Consider the following 20,298-nt stretch of genomic DNA (forward strand, 5'->3'; position numbering starts at 1 on the left):
CTGTGTTGGGAACCATTAGGAAAGGGATAGGTAATAAGACAGAAAATATAATACCACTATGTAAATCCATGGTATGGCCAAACTTTGAATACTTCATGCAGTTCTAGTTGCCCCATCTAAAAAGGATATATTAGAATGGGCAAGGTACAGAGAAGGGCAACACAAATGAATAAGGGCCTGGAACAGCTTCCGCAGGAGAAGAGATTAAAAAGACTGGGAGTGTTCAGTTTAGAAAAGAGACAACTGAGGGGGGACATGATAGCGGTCTATAAAATGGTGAGTAGTGTAGAGAAAGTGAATAAGGAAGTCCTATTTACTCCTTTACATAACACAAGAACCAGGAGTCATCCAATGAAATCAATAGGCAGCAGGTTTAAAACAAACACAAGAAAGCACTTCTTCACACAACACACAGTCAATCTATGGAACTCGTTGCCAGGGGATGTCAGAAAGGCCAAATGTATAAGTGGGTTCAAAAAAGAATTAGTTCATGAAAAGTTCATAGAGGATGGGTCCATCCATGTCTACTAGCCAAGATCATCAGGAACATAACCCCGGTCACTGGATGTCCCTAAAACTGTGATTGCTGGAAGCTGGGACTGGATGACAGGGGATGGGTCACTTGATAAATTGCCCAGTTCTTTTCATTCCCTCCGAAGCATCTGGCACCAGCCATTATCAGAACACACAATACTGGACTAGATGCACCATTGGTCTGACCCACTATGGTCCATTCTTGTGTTTTTACATTGAGATGCCATGGATTATGTTTCTGCCTGGGAAGCTAAACATACTGATGTTTTTTATTAAAAGTTTATATTGAAAAATGCAATCTATCTATATCTTTGTACTCAGGTCCAAACAGTTGGATTCAACCGACCTATGTTTCTGTGTGTGCTGGAGGGGATGCTCTGTGTGAACCCAAATTAAAAACTGCTGCTTTGGAAGTTTACCTATTTGTTATTCAGCTACTTCCATCAGCTCTTGCTGCGCTGGCTCAGACTGATTCATAGTCATTCCAGACCTACTTTGCTCCAATATTGTGTGTTTTTTTCAGCCCCTACACTTGTGTGGCTTTTTACTTTTTTTTTTTTTTTAAACTGCTTGTGAAAGCTGAGGGATTAGTCCTTCTGGAGGTCAGAATGAAATCTCCACCTCTGAAAATTAGAAGTGAAAGGTTTTGTTTTTTTCTTTTTATTGATGGTCCCATAAAAAGATTTATGTCACCACTTTGGAGTTGTCTGATGATGTCATGTCTTCTTTTAGGACTGCTCAGCTCCTCATTAGGGCCTGATCCTGCTTTTGCTTAAGTCTATTGCATTACTCCTATTGACTTAAATGCACACAAGATCAGCACTCTAGTCTGTCTTTATTTACACCATCCTAATCAGTCACATCTCCCCTTACTAGGGTAATGATAAAACTGCAACAAGCAAAAGATTGGGCAGGGTGTCCATTTGTATTGCAGAGTTAAACTTTGGGTGAACTTCCTACCCAAATAACCAGGATTATATTATTAGAGAGATATTATTAATTATTAGTGTTCATTTGTATTTCAGTAGTGTCTAGAGGCCTCAACCAAAGATAGTGCTCCATTGTGCTGGGTGTTGTATATATGCCAAGAGACATCCCAGGCTGAAAGAGCTTACAGTTCAAATAGACAAGCGAGACAACAGTCGGGAGACAGGAAATATTATCCCCATTTTACAGATGGGGAACTAAGCCAGTGATTCCTGACCTTTTCTCCGCTGTGGCACACTTTGAGCTTCAGGGGCTCTTCCTCCCAATCCCAGCCGACAGCTGCTGGAGGTTGGGGAGGGACAGAGGAGCCTACCCATTGCTTACACAGCAGGAAAGTGGGGGAAGGGATAGAGACTGAGCTCTGATCGGTTGCTCCACCCCCGGAGGAGGCGGGTCACTGAGGCAGATGGCCAATTAGAAGGCAGCTTTCCCACCCAACCTTGTTCTTGCATGTAGTTTTTAAAAAAAAACTCAGCACACCTGTTTGGGCCTGAGGGCACACCGGTTTGGAAATACTGAACTAAGGCACAGAGAGATTGTGATTTACCCAAGGTCACACAGGCATTCTGTGGCAGAGTTAGCAATTCAATGCCTATCTTCTGGGGTACCTTATCTACAAGAGCATCCTTGCTCTCATTTCTTCTCAGAGAAGTAAATTAGATGAATATTGCTGTTTAAATTAAAAAATTGTAATAAAATTCTAAGTTTTTGGGTGTGACTGGTTTAGGTACAGGAGCCAGGCACAGTTTAGCCTTACATCTGTGCTGCATGACTATCCGCACTATAGTAACTCACTCCAGAAGTCTTAATTCAGCATTCACTGGGCTCAGATTGGAAACTGGGATGGATTTTTTGAATGTAGTATCTATTTAATTTGTCCTAGAACCCTTGTTAGGAATGTTACATCGTTACATCGTGACATTACATTCGTGATCAAGGACTAGATTCACAAAGAGATTTAGGTGCCTAAGTGCCTCTCGACATTAGGTGCCACTGACATTCATACAACCACAACTCAGCTTCAGCCTAACCCTGTGGGTGCCAAAACTCCATAGGAGCCCAAGTTTTTCTGCCAGCATGAACGTGCAAAGCCATCTGTACCCTAACACCACCCCACCCGCAACAAACAAGCTTCCTAGAGCCCTTGCTCATGCAGAAGACCTGATGGGACTCTCAAACTAGGTGTTCTCTCACCCTCAGGGCCTGATCCAATAGGTAAGTTTAGAACATGTCTCATCTGCAGAAAGACAGTCATGGGCAAGCAGGTCAGGAATTTTGTGTGTTGGCTGATGTGGGTGCCTGCCCCAGAATACTCAACAGCCCAGAGATTAGGGCACTCACCTGGGATGTGGGAGACAAAAATGTGAATTCCTGCTCTGCTTGATTTGCCCCAAGGACTTGAACAGGACACTCCCACATCTTAGGTGAATGCCCAAGCCTATTGGTCCCTTTTTCTTTCTCTCTGACCCAGTGAATAATTATGTACGCAAAGTGGAACGGCTTCAAGAGAAAAGATGGAGAGCACCACCCATGCCAGTCTGCTGATTAGGGCACTCACTTAGGATGTGTGAGACCTCAGTTCAAGTGTCTGCATCAGATCAGGTACAGCTGGGGTTCGAAACAGGTCTCCCACATTCCACACGCCCTACCCATGGAGCTAGTGGCTACATTTGGGTCTCTCTTTGGTTTTTTGTGAGAAAGAGCTGACTAGTCTTAGGTGCCTAACTTCAGGAGGGGGTATACAGCTGAGAATCCTGGAATGGAGATAAGTCCCTCTTTCCAGCCTGTCCGTCAGGTGCCCAGAAGACTAGATCAATGCATGGAAAGAGCAGGCACCTAACTTGGCTGTGAATTCCAGTGGATGGCAGGGTGCCTAGGAGCTAGACACTGGAATGCGTAAGCCCCCTTTGTGAATCTACCCCCCAGAATCACTAGCATAGGTTGGTCTCAGTCCAGTTCTTAACCCGAGTGGCTATTCACCTGTGATCAAGTTCAGGCAGTGTGAGGAAGATTATGTTGTCTATGTCTGGAATCATTTGCAGTCCAACTCTCAACTGTATCAAACATGAGCTCATCCTAGGAAAACAGAATCACACTTCCACAAAGATTTGGTGGTTGAATCCCCTCCCTTGTCCTAGACTGTCGATTCTCCCCACGCTCCAAACTCATCTAGCCTCCTCTGGTAAATATTTCACCTATGAAATTGAACAGCTTGGCTTCTGTTTAGTGGTTATTGGTAATAAAAACTAAGAAACAGCCATTTTTTTAAAAAGCGAATGTATTCCTCATGAAAGATGCAAGGTCTTGATGCTTGAAGAAGAAAGTCCTCTTGTAATCCACAGAAGAAGAATGGCCCAGCATAGAAGCTGCCCCAGACTGGCATTCCAATACACTTCCATGTTTTTCTGGATGGACTATGTTTTGGGTATGGAGGGTAGGTTAGCCTCTATACACATTCAGTTTTTGGCCTCTCTGCTGGATCTGCCAACCAGTATGATATGGGGGTGGTTTTTGAAGTACGGATGCTTCTCCACTAAACTTGGCTGCTGCCACCAGCACATATAGACCACTTAATGAACTTCAGATGGTAATGACTTTCACTAACCATTTACTTATCATTCATCCAGTGATCTAGAGGTGAAAGGCTCGGTATCCCATTACCAATTCCATCAGCCATTCTGTTGCCTGAAGCTTGAGCTATTTATTTTTCAGCAGTGGGATATTAACCTTTTCTGTACAACTGCCACTGCTGACATTATTGTTTACATGTAAATAGCGTATAGTTTTCCCTTGTTGTCTGGTGTCCTACTAACATGAATCGCTCAAATGAAATTACTGCATTCTGCTGACTCCTGAATGCAGCGAAGTGGTGAGAAACCTGCTGTTCTCCCTAACGCAATTTGCTTGGTTCCTGAAAACAGCTTTTATCAGTACTGTGGTAGTAAAAATTCAGATTCGGAAGTGGATCACAGCCAACTCTTCCACTTGTGCAGAAAGTAAGTATGCCATTAACCATGTCTCTTAAAGTTATTTATCTTGTGAAAGCAAAGGAGTTCAAAGCCCTCCATTTGCTGTCATACAGACTATAGATATCTGCTATCAAGTCTTCCCTGGATAAGCTGGGCACTTGAGAGATAGAAGTAGAATATACGGTATTGCATGGTGTATGCTTTAAAGTTGTTTGCAAAGTAATAGGTTAGCCAATAAAATATACATTGTCTATATTGCTGCAATGAAAAACAACATTATCACTGGGGACATTATTGCATGCTGACATTATACTCTTACCTGACTAAGTTTTATTCTCTTAGAGACACCATGTGGTTTAATGGATAATGAGCTTTGACAGGATTCAGTTCCTGGCACTGCCATTGTCACAAATTTGGAAGAGTCACTCCATTGCTCTCTGCCTCTGTTTCCCGCTCCCCCTTTGCCTATTTAAACTATAAGTTCTCTTCAGAGAAGATGCTCTCTCTTTAGTTTGTAGGTATAGCGTACTGAGGTCCTGCTGTCAGCAAGGGCCTTGATGTGCTACTTAAATACTAACAATTTTAATAATCTTCAGAAACAGAGTCTTTTTTTCCCGACTGAGATTGAGGCCAACTAAAATCACCAGATTGTTTTAGTTCTTTCAAACAAACAAACAAACAAAAGTCACAAGCCAGCATTCACAAAGGAGACCTGATTGGCAGCCTTAAACAGGAAGGTTAAGCAGATGTTGTAGTGTAGGTACACCATGTTGCCCCATCAGTGCTTCGTGGACCTCCTCTCAAAGTGAGCGAGGAATTGAGAGGACTTGGTTCCTCTGCTGAGACTTCGAAGAGAGAGCATTAGTGGCAGTTGTCACTGCTTTTGTGAAATGCACACCTGTCCCTTTGGAAAAGGACTGAGACCACTAATTCATTTCAGATAGCTTGTTGAACAGCCCTCTGATGTTAATAACTTTCAGCAGAGGAGAAAATCTCTGTATCCAGTTACCAAAGCACTGCTGACCAGATTGTTTCAATACATCATTGGTATTCCTACCCAACCACATATACATGAAGACAAGGTCTTCTTAGAAGAGACAAAACAGCCTAAGAAAAAAAATTCTTAACTATCCCAGGTGGGGGAATAAAGACCACTTACTTTGTTGTCAACTGGGAAGCAGGGGACCATAAACACAAACTTTAAAATAGATTCCCTTTTCACCTACACTGCCACTAATAACCCTTTATATATATATATGATCTGTTCCGTATAAAGATCAGAGTGTGAGATTTTCAGAAGTCCCTCGTGATTTTGGGTGGTTCTGTTTTTGTGTACACAACTTGAGACACCTTCCAGGTCTCTGGTCAAGCACTCATCCTCTGAAAATCAGGAACCTTTAAAGTGTCTCAGGCACCCCTAATCACCAGTCATTTAAGTAAATCTTGACCCAGGATCCGCTGTAACAGATGTGTATCATAAAGTCCATTGTGGGACAGCTTTCAAGTGTCAGTGGAACCATTTGCATCAAATCGTTAAGTGTGGCTTAGATTTATTAACTTAACTGGACAGGGAATCCATCTTTATCTGTTCTGTCACATTCCAGGCACATCTATGTCACTATGTAAGTAATAATGTCACTGCCAGTCTGACTTCCTTTGTACATACTGTTGGAAAGGAGTAGATATGAAGGTGCCTGTGATGGTGTGTAGCAGCCCCACACAGGTGAGGCAAGGTTTAAGGAGTTCCTCTAGACACAGGAAGCCACACCCCCTCACTCCTGCTGGGGATGCACCAGTGGAGGGAAGGTTCAAAGGGAGCAACTCATCTCAGTCTGGGCTGACCAAGCAGAAGAGCAGTTGAGTGTTACAGCCTCCTGCAGACAAGCTGCAGAGGCTCCTAAAGGTCAGGATCAGGCATTGTGGTCAAGTTGCTACAGACCCTTCATCTGCAGAAGCCAAGGACACCGAAACACCATAGACAGAGGGAGACCTTCCAGAGAATGGCCCAAAAGAACTCCCGGGGGACCCCAAGTCAGACCAGTGACATCAACAGAGCATCTGAAGCCAAGGCTGGAAGTAGCCCATGGAGCAAGTGTAGGGGCACCCATCACCTAGGCCTTGCAATTTGAATGATTGTTTCTTTGGGCCATGTGTTCGTACCTAGTGGAGCAGGGAGGGCTCGGGTGCCCCTGCCTCCGGCCACTGACTCTCATCATTGGGAAGCACAGCCGTTGAATCCCACCTCTAGGCAAGGCATCCTCTGACTCATGCTGCTGATTGACACAGCCGTGGAATCCCACTGCTCGACAAAGTGGCCACTGACTTTCATGCTGAGTGACATGGCCACTGAATCCTGGTACTTGGCTGATGACTCTTGCCACTGGATGGCAGACTCTGGAGTATCGCCACTAGGTGGTACTGTCAGCCTGGGACTCCAAACCCCCTTTAATTGCGCCACAATTTCAGGAAAAATATATTGCAGACGTTCTGTCACATCTAATCAGATGGAGAAAAAAATCAAAAGTTTAAATAGCTCAAGATGTAATAGCCTACATAGAACGCTAACAGGATACTTTTTAGTTTCCAGACTTCAAAATGACAGTAGAGAAAATGTGGCAATTACAGACCCATGTTTATGCTTTACAACAACACAATTTAATTGCTTTTATATAAACATTGAACCATATCTTCACTGTGCACAGGGCATTGTGCTCAGTCATGTTATTTTTAATGAAAATACCCTTGAAAATGGGTTGGGCAAAGAACATTTGTTATATCTGCTCTGTTAGCAAATCATTCAGGCACTATTTGATATCTAAAGTGCTATTTCCTGCCACTTGTTAGACATAACTTAATCCTTCTCTACATTTCAGTAGAAGGTTCTTAATTTTCATCTGAGCACCTCAATCTTAAGAAGAATGTGACATATTTTTATAGTCTAGACCTTATATTTATAATAGGAAAAACTGGCAGACTTGACCCTTGCCCCTTCAATAGCTGAGTACCATGTTATGTAAAGAAAATGCTGAGTGATCCTTTACTGAACTGATTTTTTAAAAGATTTGTTTCACGATGCTTGAGAATGAGACCATAGGAAAATATAGATCTTTAGGAAATGGGTGTTGCAAATATAAAGTACCAGAAGAGATTAGTGAAATAGGTTTTGCATTTTCCAGCTGTTTCTAGAGGAGATGCTCTGAAAGCCATAAAGACATGCTTCTTTATCCCACTAGTCTATTTCACATATACAATAATTTTCAGCCAATAAATCTAGGATGCATTTCCATGATATGGCATTGTGTGGCAAACAGAAAGGATAACCTTAGTCATACTGTGGTGGTTCGTATTTTTATAATCAGCTTTGTCATGTAATATTACTGGAGAGAGTCATGCAATATTCAGTATTAGAAAAGAAATAATTTTTTCAAAAAGAAGATATGCTATACATCAATTTATGTCATCAGGGATCCATTGTATGCTACAAGAGAATCATCTTCTAAGCACATGGGGTTTGGTAAGAGGATAGTACAGAGGAGTTTGTTTTGTAAGTAATACATTTTTGAAGCTGGACAATCCAGCTGAAGCTATTGCAGTCGCACATTCTACCAAGAGGAAAATTAACTTCTTCGGAGCTCTCTCGAGTCATGAAAGCAAAACTTGTGGAGTAATGGGTGCTTCAGATTAGTTTAATGAGATAAAAATATCAGTAACGAAGTATTCCCATAACAATAGTTCAAATGTTTGACCTGTTGACCTATGTTTTGAGGTGTTCCATAGAAAGCATGAAAATAATTTTCTCAGAAACATAAAGACTCACTAAACTGTGAAACTTGTTGAAGTCCTGTTAAAAACCATCCAGAGTTTAATGTTGGTTATGGTCACCAAATATGTTAGGGGTCTAATCATGGCTTAATGATCTAAAAACCTTCCACAACATGTACAGTAAACTGGGAAAGATTGGAAACCTTGGTCTCACATCTGGCTGTGTGAGTCACGAGAATCTCATCTTAGTAGTAGAGTGCCATTTTTCTGAGGTTTGCAGCTGTTTGTCAGTAAGAACAGGTTGGAGTTGTACAGCTCTTGTTAGCCTGTTCTCCCTGACTTTTATCTTTCTCCAAAATGTCTTTCAATAAGGTTCAAAGTGAATTAAGGAAGAATAAAAGCTGGCCTTCAGTCACTGTGAATTGATTTGGGTAAATTATCTAGAACAAACGATTTAGAGCAAAGCATGTGCTTAACTTGGAGCATGGGATTAATCCCAATGAAGTCTGACAATGCTGGGGAAAGACTAAATTACTGAATTCCAGGGCAGCAGTAAGGGACAAAATTGGCTCTTGAATCAGAATGAGGTTTTGTAAATTCAAATTGGGCATCCTATGAAGATGCTTCTACCAAGCACCTGCAGGGAGAGATGTTCTATACTGTGTTTATCACTATGCTATCCTGAGACATTTGTCTCAGCAATTCCTGAGACATTTGTTATATTTCTTTGGCTTCTGCTCATTATGCTTCTAACTACTGTAGGGGACTAGGTTGACTAGATTGTGCTATATTTTCTAATCTGGCAATATCACTGTGACTTACCTAAGCAAGCATTAGGTAGAGAGTGGAAACATTTCTGAAAGGTCAAATCATAAAACCGTAAAATCCAGAGAGAATTATCTCTAGGGAGTTATTTCAAGTGTATCACTCCCATGTATGCAAGTTTAATTGATGTCACTTGGCTGAAATTAATATCTCAGGATTGAAAGTTGATATGACATTATGTAAGATACCGTAGTAAAATGCATTTTTAGGATCAGATTTTAAACCCTCCGTGTGGTATCACAATTGGACATTGTGGAAATGATTATTATGTCACAAACCGAGGATTATGATGTCAGGTGGGGAATAAGTGGCAGAAGCAGATAAATTCTTAAGAAACAACGGAGATCCTGTTTTAATGCACTGTCTTCAGTAAGAAAGAATGAGGGAAGAGAAAGACGGGGAAATATGTGACACAGAAGAACACATGTTTCCAAATAAGATATTTTTCAAAGTTTTCCATAAGGTGACAGCTGCTTTCTCAAAGACCGCATTCTGCTCTCAGTGTAAATACAGAGGAAATGCATTGAGTTTCTATAGCCCTAGGCTTACATCCTGAACTGAAAGTGGATTTTGGCTCTAAGGCATTGCTACAAAATAGAACACACTCCTTCCCCTCAAAAGAGAGATGGGGGAATTGCCACACATTATATGATGTCATATATCATTCCACACGTGGGAAGAATAATGGAGAGCAAGTTTTGTTTGAAGTTTGGGATGGTGGGTTGTTTGTTTTTTTCTTCTCCTCCTTCCAATTTTCACAATTTATTGTGAAAGCCTCCTTTGCTGATGCATAGTACCGACCTTTTGGGCACACAGGAGCTCTTTAAACAGTTGGTTTTGCCATCATAATAAACCCTTTAAGGAGACTAATACTAGGCTTCAGCACACTGTTCCCTATCGTTAACAATGTAATGCAAGTTGTTTCAAGGCTCTTTAACAGTAGTTAAAAGGAACTGTTTAGAATGAAATTAAGCTTCAGTAAAGTTACGTCTACAGTAAAACATCCCTTTAAATGGATAAAGACAGAGCTCATAGGTATCAGCTTTGTCTAGGGCCTGATATAAAATAACTTTCTAGGAGTCACCATGTTTTTCATAGTTTTTTTTCCCCCTGCCTTGGATTGGGAGTGGGGCGAGGTTGCTGGTTGCTGAAAGCAAATAACTAGTAACTTCAAAACGTAATTACTCACAAACCAACCTGCCACCTTCATTTGTATTCAACAGATGCCTCGTTTTTCCCCTTCGCTGCTTAGTCTGTACTGATCAGTATATACAATGGAATTTTTGTCTCTTGCAAACATATTCTTGTTCCATTTCACTTGAAGGTGGAGATAAACATGTAAGAAAAAAAATGCTGCACCGACAGGTATTTACATTTAAAAGGAAAATACATAAAGCTTTCTAGAATCCTTTAGTAATTTGGGAGAGGGTTCTATGAAGTAACTCTACGAAACACATAAGCTTTACACTGTGCAGAAAAAAACAAGGGATCCATCCATCAGTAACATAGTCTGAAATGCTAGGGAAAATGATGGACTTAAGAGGCTGATTATGATAAAAATAATCTTATGTTATACAACATATATCACATATGTTATACAATGTGTGTGTTCCCAATCCTCTGCTAATGTAAGCTAGTGTAACACCATTGTATTTAATGGAGTTACACCGATTTAGCTGAGCTGAGGATCTGGCTCTAGAGTATATATCGGTCCAGATTTTTCTCTCCCTGTTCTGGCCACTTACCAAGTGGTGGATTCTGGTTCCAAATGGCCAAATGAGATTTTCCCCCCAGCTCAGCTGGGATAAAGTGGCATTACCAGCTCCTTCCCTGGCTATTCTTCCCATTCTGGTAGGGGGTTGGGACAGGGGCATGCTGAGGGGGTGGGAATGCATCCGTGCACTGGTGATGCTCAACTGACATATGGTCCCGTAGTGACCATAACCCCCTAGTTGCTCTAACTCATACCAGGGTCAACAAAAACACACCATGAGAATCAGGGAGATTCTCGTGTTCCCTGATGCCTTTCCCTCCACTCTGCCACCACCTGCACAGATCAAATCTCAGCACAGGAGACAATTGAGTCACTTTCTTTCTATTTGTACACACACAAAAAGAAACACGTCAAGTTATTGCACATGCACGGACTATTTTTAGAACCCCTGAGGAATAGAAACCAAGCTGGATTTTTAGTTTTCCCTCAAGAATTCCTAGATGTTCGTGTGTCTAACCCATCCCTAAATTTTTACAACCAAGCGTTAGGTGACTAAATTGGTCCCGCTCCGATCTAACTTTGCCTCGCAATTGAACATTTTCCACCAAAGACAAAAAGAGCCTGTCTTTCCTGTGTCTGTGTTTACCTGCTTCAAATATCATGAGAATGATGTCACAGGAAAATAATATACAGTGAGCTCCTCTTAAATAGTTTCATGTTCAGCCTAGAGGAGGGATACAATGCCCTCTCTTCCCCTGCCCTCCTTTCTGAAATCTTCATTCATCCGAGAGAGAGTTAATGCTTTCTTAGAGTTTGTTTTCCTTTGCCTTCCCTCCCACCCCCAGCCACATCTCTCCCTTCCGACACACACACTTTACATATTGCTGCCACTAAAAGCTTTCACAGAGGTCAAATTATTGAAAGTTCAGCTGAGTTTTCCTGATCTATTGCAGTTTACCTACCACCCTCAGTTTCCACGGAGTATCTCAGTAGTGATTAAATAGCTATCAGTTTTTGGTCTCAAATAAACATGCACCAACGATTTAGCTCCTATATTTTGTGTGATCTCTTTTGATCTTGCAAAGAATGTTTGCACCCACACACTCTGTTAGACAGAATCAGGCTTCCCATTCCCTGTACAAGGAAAGCCTCATTAAAAAGACTTTTCCAGCATGGGAAGTCAGCTAGGACCAATGTCTGACAATGACAAGCAGTTGTTCTAATGTTGTTGCTCTGATGTCTTTGTCATATACTACTAATGAACCATTCAGTAGGGAAAAAAATAACAGGCAAGAACAATGATTATAGCAGATGTTGCATAGGGACTCTGTGGTTTTTGCACATGACTCAAGTGCAATGCACCTAGGCATTTTAAAAGCCCAGTGATGAATAGGTGCCATGGAAAATTTCTTTCAAGTGTTTGACACTCACCAATAGAGGTTACTAACAAAATTTTCATAGGGCCATGATGGGTCCCAGACATAGTAGAACTGGTGAGGGTCAGCTGCATAGAATAGATGGCTTTCTAGGCCTGATGGGGAACTCACACTCTATGAGGAAGGCTAGTCCAGCCTTAACTTGCTAGCCAAGTCACTTATGGCCAGATTTTTAAAGTTATTTAGGTGCCTAACGATGCAGGTAGCACTGAAGCATTTTTGAAAAACCCACTAGGCACATATATGTAACTTTTCAGGTGTCTAAATACTTTTGTCTCTGTGTTTCAGTTTCCCTCTGTAAAATGGGGATAAAAGCACTTCCCTACCTCACAGGGGTGTTGTGAATATAATAAAGATTGGCGCTCTGACAATACGGTAATCAGGACAATGGAATAAGATGGATAGATATGAGTGCCAAAGAGCCCACCTCTGTAGCAGTGGTTCTTAACCTTTACTGAAGCCTGCACTCCTTTGGTTCTTAAAATATGTTCTTGCACCCCTTATCAAAAATCAAAAGATGTTCTCGCACCCCTTATAAAAAATCATTGAAGTAAGTCAGTTCTTTAAACCTAGATATATTTTTGTTTGTATATTACACTAATCATTAAAAAATGTATAATGTTAATAAATACATAGGTTTGGTGAAACAAAGCAGTTGTACTTATGTGCCTGTGCTTAATTTGTGTTTTCGATGATTTACCGTCTAAAAAAATCTGTCATGTCTCGTACCCCCAAAAAGCACATCTCACACCCGCAGGGGGTGCATGCACCCCAGGTTAAGAACCACGGCTGTATAGCATCTTCATGTACATTCCAGTGGCCTGAGTTTTAGCATCAAAGGCAAAATCAGCCAGGGAAGGATGAAGAACAGGATTGGTGGATCATTTGCCATTTCAGGCCATTTGCCTAATCCTTGTGGATTAGGGCAGTGGGGGATCAGTTGTTCTGTGGCTTGGTATTTGGGAGGGCACCTTTCTGTTCCATAGAATCCCCTGGGCATAGCTCAACTTCTTAGGGCTTGCTGTGGGGCTGGACCAGGATTTAGGAGTCAGTTGTATTATTTTGTTCTGTCTTGATTTTCTTGATGTCTACTTTGCTGTGAAGAACTAGTAGATTGACTCTCACATTTGTCCTTTTTTCTTCTTCTTCCATAAAGGGCATATGTCCTTGCCAATATTTCTGCAGGTGAGGTATATCAATAAGCTTAATCAATCAGGGGAACTGAAGTAGCTCCAGTTGAAAGTTAAGAGATTTGGTACTTCTCTTCACCTTGGAAGAGCACCCCACACTTTATTCCAGCATCTATTGGAAACAGCAGATAATGACACATCCCATATGACAGGGGTATAAGCCTTTTGTCCATGGCACATGATATGTGATTGGGGCTAGGCTATAAAGATCAGTTTCTTACCAGCATTCCTTTGTGTCACACCTTTACTACATGTGGCAAAGCTACATGATCAGGTGTGTATGATGATGGATCCCCACTCCATAGAATTGGAAATAATAGAACAGATTTGCTTCGGTTTGAAGAGCAGTCTGAATGCAGCTGATCACATCCATGTATAGTCTGTTTACAGAACAGGATACAGAGAATATTCTTAAAGAATGTGATGAGGTGTTTGACCTGAATGCATTGTGAATAAAAAACATCACACTGATATAGATCTCAGTGTGCTGCCAAAAATACCTGCATCATATATAACCCCAATAGCCTAGAGAAATAAAGTAAAAGCTGAATATGACAGGATGGTAAGTTTCAGTGTTTTTGAGAGAATACAGATACTGAGTTGGTTAAGAGAATGGGCACATATAATAATACCAAACAACTTAAGCATTTGTATAGATCCAAAAGATTTGAATAAGGCTACCAAAAACTGCCAAGACAGCATTGTGGGCATCATGTCTAGCCTTCAAAATGCAAGAGTGTTTTCAAATTTGGATGCAAGCCAAGGATTTTGGCAAGTCCAGCCTGCTAAAGTGCAACTCTACCCTTTCAGCTCCCTTTTCTGTAGATAAGGTACACTCCTATTTATCCAAATTATCTGGGGGACATCCGAAAGTTTCAAATAACTGGCAACTCAGATACACAGAAGTGTACTGTAAGTAGCACAGGGCTACATGGGGGACAGACTGTGGATTTGACTAACTAGGATTTTTGGATGAAGGGAATTCAGAGAACTGGAATTATACTGTATATGTATGAATAATGTCTCTTTTTGATGGCCTGGGTGCTTAAAATGTACCACAGTATTGAGACTTAGATCCTTTTAGGATCTGGATGGAAGTTGATTTAGGAAGTTGATTAAATTGTTGATTTAGGGTGACAATGATCAATGCTACAAGGGATGACAGCATAAAATTCTGCAGTGTAGGTTCATTGATTATAAGGCCAGAAGGAACCACTATGATCATCTAGTCTGACCTCCTGTGTGACATAGGTAGTAAAACTTCAGCAAATTAATTTCTGTTTGAACTAGAAAATACCCTTTAAGCAGAAAACAACCACAAAAGGACAAAAATCCTCAAGCTTCTGATCCAAGGTAGATGTCTTATCTTTGCCAAAACATAGGACTTTTAGTCAAATAGGAAAAAGTGCCAGATCAAGCTGAGCGAAATTAATTATAGAGGACAAGTTCTCAGTGACAAATGAGAAAGAAAGGTGGAGGCAACTGAGTAAGGACCCCCCAAAAGAAGTAGGACTTACACAGATTCATAGGAATGTCAACATAGCTAAGTAAAGCAGCACCTAAGTAGCAGAAAATGATCATGACAATGCTAAAGTGCATTTGAAAATGTGAAGTACAGAGCTGATAAAGAGCTTTGTACAGCAGCACAGCTTTCAGGAGCTCCTGTAAGTACTAAAAGCAAGGAGCAGCAGCAAGAGGAGTTTGAAATAAATGTGACTCAAGTAATACTAATTTCGGTAACAACATCAACAAATGAAAAACACAAAATGACCCCAATTTGCTTCAGAGGGTAATTCTAGATGGATAGCCAATGGGAAAAGCCCAGACACTTCCAAGCATAAACTTTTATAGGGACTATCGAGGTGAAATTACTGCATATGGTGAGAGGCTGTATAAAGAACATTGATTCATAATGCCACACAGCAGGAGGCCAGAAATGCTAAACAGGACCCACTATGCCTATCTGGCTTTTGAGAAGTATAACCACAGAGCTTGAGATGCCATATTCTAGCCAGGCATGCATGTTACTATAGAACATGTAACATGAAGACAAGTGTAAAATCTGGAACAAGTACAGGAAACAGAATGTATAAGAAATGCTGTTTTTCTTGAACTGGAGCTGTTATACAGCACATCCAATAGCAATGTACTAACCCTCAGTCAATGACAAAATTCTCCTTTACTTCATTGGAGAAGGAATACATTTGACTGAAGAATGGATGAAGATTTGAACTGGATTTTACTCTCTCTGAACTGGTCTCTCCATCTCTAAGACAATCAATTGGGATTGTTTGCAAATGGATATGTTGACCATGGGGGAAAGAGGAATCAATTGTAAATTTGAAAGTAAGTTGTTGAACACCCTGAATTAAAAGGCTTTGCATTGCTGGGACTTGCTTTAAAAGAATAGGCCAGCTTGTGCCTACTAAGCAAAATCCTTTGTAGGAGACTGTGTAGAGACACCCTGTACCAGCAGAAGCAACATGTGGCTGGCCAGCATTGCTTATTGGTGCAGAGCAGTGGGCAGGACCATGGGCTCACCTTCTATTTCTTCCCGTCTCCTTGGGTTGTCACGGACGTGTCAAGTCTCATTCACTGGGTGTAAGTCTCACTCCTTAGCATGCTGTCTCACCCCCACACACATTTCTAAGGTTATCTCACTATTTTGAGTAAAATATGTACAGGTGTAAATTATTTTTATTCAGGCACTGAAAGAGACGACAATGCATATGGGCCCTCAGGAACAGGGTTGACAGCTTGGAAAGTGGCTTTCCAAGCTTGTGCACTGTGGTAACCATGGAGACGACAGGCCCATGTTCTATACATGTGCAAGAGGAGAAAGGAGGCTACGTGGGGGGAGAAGGGTGTGTGTGTGAATACTTGATGTTCAAAAAAGTATGAGTTCACCCAAAAAACGAGCAGGACTTGATCAAAAGTTTTCAGGTTCTGCAAAATACAGTTCAAAATTTAAATGACACTGGACAAATTCATGTCCTCAGGGATCACCAATCATCCAGGCTTTTGTTCCAACCAGCAAATAATTGTTTTTTATTAAAATCCACTGGTTTGCATTGCATATAGAATTCTCATGAGCCTTAGACAATATGAATTAGGATATTTAAGTGTTTCATATGCAATATTAAGCCGTGTACATTTTAGAACAAATTATTAAGTGCTGGTTGGATTAAAAACCTGGACTATTGGATGTCGCCAAGGACCAAAGATGAGATTGGGATCCCTTTTTTAGGTAGCAATGACCTACCACACCACTCTTTGGTCTTGAATCTCACTCTTTGGGGTTGTAAATCTCACTCCTAAGGACATCCAAACCCTGCTATCTTCGTTTGCATGTCCCCTTGAAAAGCATGGGGTCTGTGATTGTGAGTGGCCCCTGAGTGGGGGCAAAAAGAGAAAAAGTTTCTCATACCCTTGTGGTTCATGTCTATGTTTTCTTTCTCAAAATGAAGACTTAAATAGCGTTACTAATGGTATGCAATCGATTTTTTTTTTTTGTGAAATATTGGTCAGAAACAATGATTTATTTATTTAATTTCCTGGAAAATAGCCTAGAATAATATTCTCTCTACGTATCTATATCTATATCTAAAGATACATTTTTAGCTACTTATTCTTTTATACTTAAGAGAAGAAAAGGAGCTAGGTCTCTTTTATCCAACTAGCAGTTAATTGAGTGTAGCAACATCATTGTAAAATGATGTACTTTTATAAAGTCCTGAATATGGTGCATCTTTTGTATTTTGTTTCTTATTGTTTGCTCTACACAAAAGGATAATTCATTAGGCCAATTCTCCAAATAATCTCAAAGTGACATGAATTCCTCTGCAGAGTGAATGTCTGTAGTAAGTAATCCATGGAAAACAGACAGGCGTCTCTTGTCATTTTGGAGCTTTAATCCACTGCCTGAAGCATGAAAATGCTCAGGATAACAAGTGTGGGAATGACCAAAATCAACATTATTTTTGGATTTTATTTTCTTTACAATGCCACTGATCAGTAGAATTGCTGAATCTGGCAGATACAGTGCCCTTGGATTAACGCAGTAAACTCAGGAGGAAGAAAAATTTGTTAAAGAGGGATGGAAAAAAAACTTTTTTTTCCCTTTGGCAAATGTTAAGCAGTGAAACCAGTGTTGACAGAATGTTTAGGTCTAGTTTACAACAGTATTAAGCCCTTTTTTTTAAGGGTTTAAATTTTTAATTAGAATAAAAAACATCTGCAGCTTTTCAAATATGTACTTCTGTTTGAAGCTCAGAATAGAGTAAACCTTATATCCTAAAGAGTGAATTTGTACCTGCTTGTAGGTATAGAAAACTGATGTTGTATTCTATTGGGGCCAGATTATATGCTTTTACATTGACTTTAGTGGCACTATTTATATGATTAATTATTCACCAATGTGAGTAAGAGAGTCATAATTTGACCCTTAGCTTCTACTGTCCTAAAATATCTGTCAATCTTTTCATTCTGGAAAAGTTTTAAAACAAAATAGATGGAAATACTAAACTGCTTGGACAACATGCTTGTTTAGTAAAAGTTGACTTCCTATGGTTACTTGAATGTCCGACGATTCTGCGGCTGGGAGACTCTGGTAATCCTTCAAGCACTGAAAACGGAGTGTGTGTGTGTATGTGTGTGTGTAGGGGTGGGGCAGGTTTGTGTTTGTATTTACAGTTTTCCTTAACACTTAGCAGACACTGGGGTCTTCCTGCAGTCTTTCTTCACTCTTTATGATTGGGGGGGGGGGGGGCGGAACCAACTTCATTAATGAGTTTCACATAATTATTTAAAAAACAAAAAACAAAACAATACCAGAGTGTCCGAGCAATTGGAAGGTTGTGGACATCTTAAATTTATAAGAATTCTTTGGAGAATCCCCCAGTATAATTTACAAGCCCCGCTGGCCCTATACATGTCTTGAACTGACTGTTGAAGTGAGCTTTACTAGGAATTTCTTTTGCTGGATTGGGTTGGGGGGGAGGGTAAAGGAACTTTTCCTAACAAGGCTTTAAAAGCTTCAGTGGTACAGTTATGTTGATGGAAGTCTTCCCTACTTGTTCACTGATAGCAAGTCACACAGGATTACACTATGGGCAGGAGATGTTATTTATGTGGGTGGCAATATTCAGGGTTTATTTTTTGCAGGGGGTGTTTTTTATTCAAAATAGTCAAATCAAATCAAATCCCCAACTGGCTATAAAATCGCTTGTGCCTTTGGAGGTGAATTTATAGCTCCGTGCCTTTCAGGAGCTTGGTGGAGGTTTCTCTTCCCTCCTCTCCTCTCTGCCTAGATGTTTTTTGCATGTGTTGTGTGACAGCAGGGGAAGGGGAGTGGGTTGTGCTTTTCTCTTCTCCCATTGTCAGCTAGTGTAAGAGCGTGTTGGGAAAAACCTGTCTGCGGGATCCTGTGTCATCTCCCGTACATGTGCACAGGAAAAGTCAATGCTGCTCGCTGCGCCGCTCTGTTTCCCTTTCATTCTTGCTTGCGCTGAAGCAGGGAGCGGGATTAGCTCGTGGCACTGGCTCTCAGAGGAGCGTAGATAAAAGGCACAGCTCGTTCAGCGCCCCCGCTGCAGCCCTTCTTATTGTTTCCCCCTTCCCCACGACAGTTCTGCCTCATTATCCACTGTCTGGCTCAATTTTTGTGCCCGTGTGTGTACTGGAAGGGGCTTGAAGTTTTCCCTGCTCCACCGACTGTGGCAGAAGAAGGAGAGATGTTCTATAGCGGGGCCATGAGGGCTTGATTGTTCTGCGTTTATGAATGAAACTGACCTCAGTCACCTGTTACCTCCAGTTTCTAGATTGTTTGAAGTTCTGCGGCTGTACCCGACAGGACCGAGGGCACCGAGACGCCGATACACAAGGACCCTACAGTATCGTCGGCAGCATGAGCTGGCTGAATAGGATTGCACTGCTTTTCTTGGGAGTATTACTAGCAGAAAGAGTGAACTGCCAGCATGTGAAGAATAACGTGCCAAGACTCAAATTATCCTATAAAGGTAAGTCTGTTGTTGTCTTTTATTTCCTCTCTCCCTCGCTCTCTTTTCTTAGGATCTGTTCCTATTTTTCCTGCTTTTCCTTATCGTTAAAAATGGAGATGTGTGTTCGAGAAAATATTTTCTAACACTTTAAAAAAAAAACGTTTTAAATTCAATACCACTCAATTTAAATGCAGACAAAGAAGAGTTAATTACATTTGCAGGCAAAGATTCTAGAATATGCTGATTTTTGTAAGAATGTTGAATTATTTCATAGGACTTTACTCTTTCAAAATGATTAGACATCTTTGACCACCCAATTAATCTTTATGCTGCTCTGGGCATGTTGTACAGCTACAATCGAGTATTTATCTAGTTCAAACACGATGGAATAGAGGGCGATTTATGTTGGGTTTTTTTATGCATGAAGTGGTTAAATCTCAGTCATGAATATTCAGTTTGTACAGATCTGACAATCAGATGCCTCACATAAGCAGTAGATGGTGGGTTTGCCAAGAAAGTATAAACTGAAAGGAACAGATCAGCTCCAGAAAAAGGAATAATGTACTAGATCTTCAATGCAATGCTATTTTTTTCTTAAATGAAATTATATCATACATACTTTGAGTATATTTCAGTAATCCTTACAGAGAATGTGTTATTAAGGGAAGATAACTGTGAGATTACTCTTACCTTTGGGAATTTGCATAGCATTAGACACAATGCATTGTCAGTAATTAACTTTAGTAAAATTATTGCTATTATTAAAATTCAGGACTCTGAAGAACCAGGTATACCCTCTCCCTTATCATTGCAGGACATTTCATTACAGATTCTATATATGTACATTGTAGGGAGAAAAAATAAAAGCTGGACAGTATACAA

The 20,298-nt window shown here is 40.7% G+C and overlaps 1 protein-coding gene across 3 annotated transcripts in view; it reads left to right on the top strand.

Moving 5' to 3' along the window:
• SEMA3A (semaphorin 3A) overlaps nucleotides 1-20,298 on the top strand; it is a 289,750-nt gene that overhangs the window by 66,156 nt on the left and 203,296 nt on the right. The window contains exons 1-2 of one of the 3 annotated variants that reach the window (XM_073328645.1): nucleotides 18,756-18,804; nucleotides 19,230-19,434. In XM_073328645.1, the coding sequence (XP_073184746.1) occupies nucleotides 19,323-19,434 (112 nt within the window). In that variant the 5' untranslated portion in view covers nucleotides 18,756-18,804; nucleotides 19,230-19,322. Of the gene's footprint in view, nucleotides 1-18,755; nucleotides 18,805-18,892; nucleotides 19,435-20,298 lie in introns of those variants that run through there. The other 2 variants (XM_073328646.1, XM_073328643.1) reach the window with 2 other exon arrangements.

Source organism: Lepidochelys kempii, chromosome 1, assembly GCF_965140265.1.
Source record: "Lepidochelys kempii isolate rLepKem1 chromosome 1, rLepKem1.hap2, whole genome shotgun sequence".
In the NCBI taxonomy this organism is placed as follows: Eukaryota; Metazoa; Chordata; order Testudines; family Cheloniidae; genus Lepidochelys; species Lepidochelys kempii.